This window comes from Triticum urartu, chromosome 1 (genome assembly GCF_003073215.2).
Source record: "Triticum urartu cultivar G1812 chromosome 1, Tu2.1, whole genome shotgun sequence".
Classification (NCBI taxonomy): domain Eukaryota; kingdom Viridiplantae; phylum Streptophyta; class Magnoliopsida; order Poales; family Poaceae; genus Triticum; species Triticum urartu.
The window spans coordinates 441,331,678-441,339,926 of NC_053022.1; the positions used below are offsets into that span (position 1 = coordinate 441,331,678).

The 8,249-nt window shown below is 45.2% G+C and overlaps 1 protein-coding gene across 2 annotated transcripts; it reads right to left on the reverse strand.

Moving 5' to 3' along the window:
- Window positions 1-2,407: 2,407 nt before the first annotated feature.
- On the reverse strand, window positions 2,408-6,887 carry LOC125517081 (protein WEAK CHLOROPLAST MOVEMENT UNDER BLUE LIGHT 1-like). 2 transcript variants are annotated; one of them, XM_048682289.1, is made up of 3 exons: window positions 6,621-6,887; window positions 4,672-5,284; window positions 2,408-4,370 (listed from the first exon to the last, which is right to left on the reverse strand). In XM_048682289.1, the coding sequence occupies exons 2-3, from the start codon at window positions 5,197-5,199 to the stop codon at window positions 2,556-2,558; spliced, it is 2,343 nt and encodes a 780-aa protein (XP_048538246.1). In that variant the 5' UTR covers window positions 5,200-5,284; window positions 6,621-6,887; the 3' UTR covers window positions 2,408-2,555. The 2 variants fall into 2 exon arrangements, with proteins under 2 accessions (XP_048538246.1, XP_048538249.1); XM_048682292.1 differs by having other exon boundaries at window positions 4,672-5,221; window positions 6,621-6,886.
- Between the last annotated feature and the right edge of the window lie 1,362 nt (window positions 6,888-8,249).

Here is an 8,249-nt window from a genome sequence, read left to right on the forward strand (position 1 = left end):
TATAGTGTTGGACCTCTAATCCGTGAAGGACTTATATGCTTGGACCCCACTTTTGGTATTCCTTTTTCATATTTCAAAGAGGATAAAGGTTGGAAGAACTATTATTTGCATAAAGGTTTTCTCTTTAGAGCTAACAAACTATGTATTCCCAACTCAGTTGTGCATGCATTTGCTATTTTTGCAAGATATCATGGGGGCATCTTGATGGGACATTTTAGAGTAGAGAATACTTACTATAAGATGTGGTTGTGCTCAAATACAAGAGTATGGTAGGTGGATATCGTTCTATTATGCAACAAAGTGTGTTGGTAGCATATTATATGGAAAATTAAATGGTTAACTTAACTACCTCATCTATGACAATGATCTATGTGTTATTTCATGTGATTGAGGTTTGGCAACGCTAACTTTGGCCTAAGGAGTTTCTTATTCACTCGGATCATGAAATCCTTGAATTGTCTTGAGAGGGGCAAGCTAAACTGAATCATAGGTAAAGTGAGCTTAATTTATTGAATCACTTTCCTATGTGGCAGACATAAAAAAGAGCAATGACAATGTTGGAGGATGCTCTTTCCCAGAAAATGACCCTTTTTTATTCTACTTGAGGTTATAGTGTTGGACATTAAATGCCTGAAGGACTTGTATGATTGGACCCTACTTTTGCTATTCCCTTTCATATTTCAAAGAGGGTAAAGGTTGGGAGAACTATTATTTGCATGAATTCTTTCTCTTTAGAGCTAACAAACTATGCATTCCCAAGTCGGTTGTGCATTTGATATTTTTGCAAGACATCATGGGGGTGTCTTGATGGGACATTTTGTAGAGAATACTTACTTGATGCTCTCCAACCACTTCATTGGCCCAAGATGTGGAGTCGCACATTCAACAGTGCAACACATGGCACAAATGGAAGTCCAAACTCAACTCTTATGGTCTTCGAAAATATTATTTAGACATCGAGAGCCAAGTGCTTTCCCTCTTCCAGGCCTCCCCATAGGAGATGATCAAGGCCAAGACCTCAACCTTGTGGGGATGATCAAGACCTCATCAAGTAGAAGCACTCCACCTTGTCTAGTACTTTGCTCTTGGATTTGATTGGATAGATGGACCAGTCGAGTGGATTCCGATTCAATTTGAGAGTTAAGTTGGCTTGAGTTCTCTTCTCCTAAAGGATTTCACAACAAATTTAGTATAATGCCCTTTGATCAAACCATTTCCTTGTGCTTTCTTGACAAGCATGGCTAGCCATTATAATAAAATAAAAATGAAGAGGTGACAATGGATTTCCCTTCTTTAATCCCTTAAAAGTAGGGATCTAAGGTCCCACCCGGTCATTGACCTTGATAGCCACCCTTCCCCTGACTATATTCATGACCCAATCACCCCATTTATCCCCAAAGCCTTTCTTTCGCATAATTTGACACAGAAAAGACCATTTGACCTTGTCATATGTCTTTTAAAGTCATTTTCTAGCAAAAGACCTCATTGCTTTTCAGAATGAATTTCATGCAAAGTTTCATGGAGTTGCACCACTCCTTCCACAATGTACCACCCTTTAATAAAACCAGTTTGGGTGTCAGATACCACTTTGGCAGTTATTACATCCAGTATGTTTGCCAAAATATTAACAAGTACTCCCTCTGTAAAGAAATATAAGAGCATTTAGATGATCTTAACGCTCTTATATTTCTTTACGGAGGGAGTATCTTATAACTTACATTTCACACAAATAGTTCTGGATTTCTGTATCACTGTCTGACACTTCTGAAATTAGAGAAACAATCTCATGATTCAGCGTCTCAACATCCAACCCCCCCCCCCCCCCCCCCCCCCCCCCCCCTGTGAAACTTACCAAATAGATCTTTGAGATCATGTTTAACCACTTCCCAAAACTCCTAGCAGGGAACCCATCAAGGCCAGTTTCCTTGTTTATATCACATATCAAACACTGCAGATTTGATTTCCCCAAAGGAGAATTCTGCAGTGAGAAAATCACTATCTTCTGAACTCAAGCTTTCACAAGTAAACCGATCAACGCTTATGTTGGTTATCTCTTATAGAGAGGGAGGGAAAGGGGATTAATTGGTTGGGTAGCACATTATTTTGGATATATTTATCATAAGTGTTGCAGACCTACAGCTACAGCCTGCCGTGACATTATTCTTCTATTTGCATGTGTGAGCAATTCTGGAAAATCGTCTCATAGCATCAACCCTGGGTGATGGACGTTCCAATCATTCTGCAGTTTTCCCGCCCCTTATTTTGCCTTAATTTGCCGAATCTGGGCTCTTTCACTCCCCTCTGTTTGGTTATACAGAAAGGTCAATCATAATACCAATGGCATCGGAAGATCCCAAGCATTTCATATTTAATACATATGGATTTAAGCATCAACAATTTTCAAACATAATTCACAGACACATGGTATGCCCTCAGCTGTAGTTGTCTACAACAAATCGCAAGGCTTCTCAAAACAACCTTATTTACTTAATACACCAGTTACAATTTTACGCTGTACAATGTAAAACAAGATGTGTGTGTACATATGATCATTTTTATGTTTGTGTCTGCACCTTTCTAGAGAAAACGCTGGACATTTGGGGGAAGAATGACTTCTTTTTGCGTAGCTTCTTGTCCGAAACAAATCCACCCATGCTATTATCTGACATATATGATATTGGTTCTGTAAGGACTTCCTTATTTTCCTGGTAAGAGGCCTCCTTGTATCCAGCAAATGGAGTGCTCAAAGGACTAGTTGCATGTTTTGCAGCTTCATGAGCTTTTCGAAGCTGCTTATGCTCAGATCTCCATTTCCTCAACTGCGCCTCGGCGCCAAGTTTCCCCTCCTCTGCCATGGCAGCCCTCTGCGATGCGATTTTCAGAGCATCCTTCTTTTGGTCCATACTCCTGGACACTTCAAGAAGTCTGTCCAGGCTCCTTGACTCAGACTCTTTCGCCAGCTCTATTTGCGCCAACGATGCCGCCACCCTCTCGCTGGCGAGCTCTTCGGCTTCATGAACCCTCTTGCTAAGAAGGTGGTATTCGCCTAGCGGAAGTGTCACTCTCGGAGAATCTTCAGAGCTTGTAGCCTCCTCACTCTCTTGCAGCGCTTGGGCTGCCACTAGTGCCAGCCTCTCGGATGCCTTAGACGCCTCTATTTCTTTCAAAGCTGCACGTAGCCTGACCTCCGCAGTCGTGGCAGCGGCCTTGGCTTGCTCGGCTTCTTCCTTGGATTTCCTCAGATCTTCTCGTGCAGAATGTGCTGCCACCTTGGCATCGTCTGCCTCCTGGGCTGCTCGCTGCAGCATTTTTGGAATGTCTGCCATTTTTGCTCTGCTTTCTGCTTCCTTGGTGTACGCCATTTCTATCTCTTGTTTTGTTCTACTGAGCTCGGCTTCTAGAGAAGAGAGTGTGATGGACGCCATGCTCTCCCTCTGCTGCAATGTAACAAGTGAGGCTTTCTCCTTATCCAGCTCTGTCCTCAGCGATTCTGCAACAGCTCGTATTAGGTTGGCTTCATCATTTGCTTTTGCTATGTTTCCTCTAACATCCTCAAGCTCCACTCTGGCCGATGCTAGAGCTTGCTTGATTGACCCACTCATTTCTCTATCTTCCTCAGAACCATGCTCCTCAACTGCTCCATCTTCTTCGCTTGATTTGTTTGCCATATAGGCAGCCAGATCAGCACTGAGCCTAAGAAAAATGCCCTTGTTTCCATCAAGTTTGGACTGCGCAGAAGTTTTCGATAGGATTTGCTCATCGAGTTGCCGCAGCTCCTCCTTCGCCTGCTGCAGTTCTCTCTCCCAGGCCAGGCAATCCTGCTCCTTTGCCAAGGCTGCTCCAAGCCTGTGCTCTTCTGCGTCGTGGTGCGCGGCGTGCGCCAACTCAAGAGATTCTCTGGATGCGAATAGTTCTAGAGTAAGCTCCTCGACCCGCTTCTCTGTCTCCTTCGCAGCAGAAGCAGCTTCCTCTGCTCTTTTGGTTGCTGCATCCCTTTCGGTTACTAAGGTGGTGTACTGTTCTTGTGTTGATCCTAATCCCTCCTTGACCATCTTCAGTTCCTCAATAGCCTTTTGATGCCTTTCTTTGGCTACTGCCAACTCTGTTTGAGCTACTACACTGGCCCCATTGTCGATCCCCCGCTCCATTTCTTGTGCCCTGAGCTGTGCAAGTTCAGAATCCTGCTTTGATTGCTCCAGTTCAACCTCTGCTCTCTCCAGCTTGTGCTTCAGCTCCTCTACAAGCCTTTTGGTGGTCTCTAGCTCCTCGACCACTTGCGATCTTGCCATTTCAGCAGTTTCTGAACTTCCTTTGACTTGTGGAATGTCTTGTTTAACCTTCTCAAGTTCAAGTTGCATAGCCCCGCGTCTCTGCATATAATATAAATCAAGTTCTACATCACAAAAGTTTCAGAAACTGCTGAAATCAAGTTCTACATCACAAAAGTTTCAGAAATTAAGTTCAAGTCGCATAGCCCCGCGTCTCTGCATATAATTATACTATGCAGTAATCTACTTCACAAAAGTTTAAATGTGCTCCTAAAAGAGGAAGTGCATGCATTCCTGTTATGCGATGGAGATGAACATAAATCAAATAAATTTGTGCATTTTTATTTCCTTTTTCTTCTTTGTTGGGAACATTCATGCACAGTGATAAAGAAAGCGGCATTACCTCCAATGTGTGGGTTCTGTATGCTTTCCAGTCAACGATTCCTCCAAACTTGGTGACAGCATCTTTAACAGACTCAAATGGTGCAGCAGTGTCAACAAGGCCTTTGTATGGTCTGCTTTCAGTTTCTGCTCCCTTATTTGGGGTGGCGGCAATGTTCGCTCGATGATCCGGATTGTGCCCGTTAGATTTGCTTTCACTTGTTACCATGGTACTGTCACTGCATGAACCATTATGAGGTATATTGTTCACTTTTTCACTGTTATTTGTGGAAGTTGCATCATCTGTCTTTTCGGTCAAGGAATTGTTGGATACTTGAGCTGGAACCGAGCGCGGGAACATTTCAGGTGATGCAGGTACACTATGCCCTATATGGTGCTCCGTCAAGTTCTCCTTGTGCCCTGTCAAGTTGTGAGGTAACTTTTCTTGAATCTCCAAGGATGGGTCTGGATTTTCTGCAAGAACTGGTGCAGGCTCTCCAGCATCCTGCACGCTTGCGACGCTGTGGTGAGTGCTATCGGGTGTTTCCATGCTAGCAGATAAATCACTGACTCTGCAGAAATTGTTTCGCGTTATTGTGTTCAGCAGGATTAGCTTTTTTGACAGGATATTCCTCCTGAAGAAATTTCAAACAAAAAGAGGGCAAAGCTTATAGAAGGTGAAGGCAAAGCCAGAGACAAACCAAAGCCAGAGAAGTACATGAGACAAACCAAAGCCTCCACATTACAGAGAAAATAAGCTGTGAGAACGAACTCAAGTGTCAAGTGTTGTAGAGTATTTGCCAATTTTCAAAAAAAAATATCCAAATGATAAGTGCCACACGTGTGGCACGAAGTAACACCGCCCTGACGTTTTTTTACTCTAAAGTTGCCATCCGAAAAAGAAAACCCCAAAAAACTGAAACTTGCCATCTAAACATAAAGTTGCCATCCTCGGGGTAACTACCATCAAAAAACGTCGGGATGGAATTGCTCCGCACCACACTTGTAACACTTATCAGAGTCCAAAAATTAATATTATGTGTTTTTCATGGCTTGACTGAAGGTATAGTATTACGAACAGAGCAGCCAGCTCAGGAGTTTTTTTTTTCAGAGAACTATGACATGTTTCTATATGGCTATGATCGTCATCCATTGCCAGATTGACTTTTTCATCCCTGCAATTATTCAGCAACTGTTCCACCTAACCTTATTGGATTTCCATATAGGCATAAAGCCAAACAAAAGGGAAAGGCGACGAATTTGCAACTTTTCTCTCCGGAAAATATACCACGGCTTAGGAAACATCATGATTAAACAAGAAGAGCGTCTCAAGTTCCTGTCCCAGCGGTGTTTCTAATTGCCAGTTAAGGAGCCAAGAACTATATGTGCAGTCGATGAAATCCACGAGGTTTTCTTCTGGCCATCCAAGAGGACTTTTTGTCTTTTGCCAGCGTATTTGCTCTGTTTCTCGTCTACTGGACAACAGGACAGGTGTACACAGTCTTGCAAACTGCGGAATTTATCATGTAAAGATGATCTAATCACATGCCTATCAATCAAATCAAATGAAATAACAACATAATAGAAACTACAACCTCCGTTCCGTGGTTTTAGTTAAAAGTTGAACTAAAACCACAGACAAGTATTTTGGAAGGGAGGGAGGTAGCACTTGGTTGCTAATGTATGAGTTCGAAACCAAGAGCAGCTAGCTCACGTAACTAGAAAGAAAGAAGTACTCCTAGAACCAAGTCAGTCTTGTGCGTGCGTATTGACTTGATCAATTCCCCAAAGGGATACCAGTTGACTAAGAAAGCGGGAGCCCAGAAATGCACAGAACCTTCAGAATCAATCTTCCCCGAGAACTCCCAGAAGCCCGAATCCATGTCGGGGGGCCGGGCAAAACCGACGGCTCCGCATCGAACGGACCGAACTCAAAACAGGGAGATATGGTATGGGCTCGGTTAAAATTACCTGGTCGCGGGATGAATGGATGAGCGAATTCCCTCCGGCTCCGGCCAGAGTGAAGCGGCCCCTCCCGCCGATTGGAAACTCTGTCCTTCTCTCTCTTTGATTCGAGTTGGCTCTGCCTGGTGTTTGCTCTAGAGGAGTCCAGGGGAGACCTGACCGGGTGTGTCTCTCGCCTTGCTTTTCTCGGAGTAGCACTGTCTCCGCGTAGCTCGTCGCGTCACTGCGCACTCCCCGTCGCCGTCGTCGTAGTAGCTCTAGCTCTGGGTCAGCGATTACGTAGCGGAGGATTTAGGATGGGATTGCTGGCGCTTTTGCGCGCGGCACCCTCTGCTTTACTAGAAACCGCGAGCGTTGAGGATTATTTAGGGTATTAGAGCAACTTCAACGCGTCGACTCAAACTGTCCCCGCGTGTCCATTTGGACCAAAACAAACACAAATCCCGGCCCAGCGCGCCGACTTAAATGGGCGAGCGTCTGTTTTTTGTTCGCGCGTGACCCATTCCAAATTTCAGTCTGATTTGCGTCGGTGCGGACACGGAGCGGACAAGCGCGACGCCCGCTTTTATCCTCCCCTTGACCCGCCAGTCGGCGACACATTCACTCCATTTCCCTCCCTTTTCCAAAACCCTCCCGTCCGCTCGCCATGGCTGACGCGCCGAACCCTGTCGCCGCCAACGACCTCACCTCCACCATCGACAAGTCTCGCGCCGCGTTAAAAAATGCGTCGCTGATCAAAGAAGGAGCCGGCGGACGCGCAACGAGCCGCTCAGTCGGCAAAGAGGGCTGGCCGGAGGAAGGTGCAGGTCGACAAGGTGGAAGCCTTGGCCGCTGCTGCCCAACAGGGGGGCGCCATCGCAGAGAACAAGGCCCTCGTCGTTGCAGCCACGCAGCACGCCCTCCTCTACCTAGGGTTCAACAACGGCCCAGTGCAGTATGGGCTCATCGCTGCCACCATGGCCGCTTCCAGCACATGATTTTCGGTGGTCCGTCATCCGCCACGGGCTAAGTCATCATGCACGTCCACTACACCTACATGGAGATACAAAAGAAGACGCTCGAGATGGAGGCGGAAATGCATTCAAAGAAGCTCGAGATGGAAGCGGAAATGCATGCAAAGAAGCTTGAGATGGAGTTGGAAATGCAAGTGAAGAAGCTCAAGATTGAGGCGGATATGCAAGCGTAGAAGCTCAAGAGGAGGCGACCAATGCCAAGACCAAAACAAAAGAAGTGGCGCTTGCTTGCACGGTGAAGGAGATAGAGATCATGACGGTGGACTTGAGCACGGCCTCCCCGAGAAAAAGGCCTTGGTTCGAGAAGATGCAAAAGGAAATGCTCAAGCTTGATGATTGATCTATGACCGAGAGCGCCATCTTTTTTCTATGCCGGCTAGTGTGTCGGCATGACCACAAGCGAGATGTTTACCGTGGTTTGATACATCTCCAATGTATCTATCATTTTTTATTGTTCCATGCTATTATATTATCTATTTTCGATGTTTAATGGGCTTTATTATGCTCTTTTATATTATTTTTGGGACTAACCTATTAAGCGGAGGCCCAGTGCGAGTTTCTGTTTTTTTGCCTATTTTAGAGTTTCACAGAAAAGGAATACCAAACGGAATGAAACTTTCAC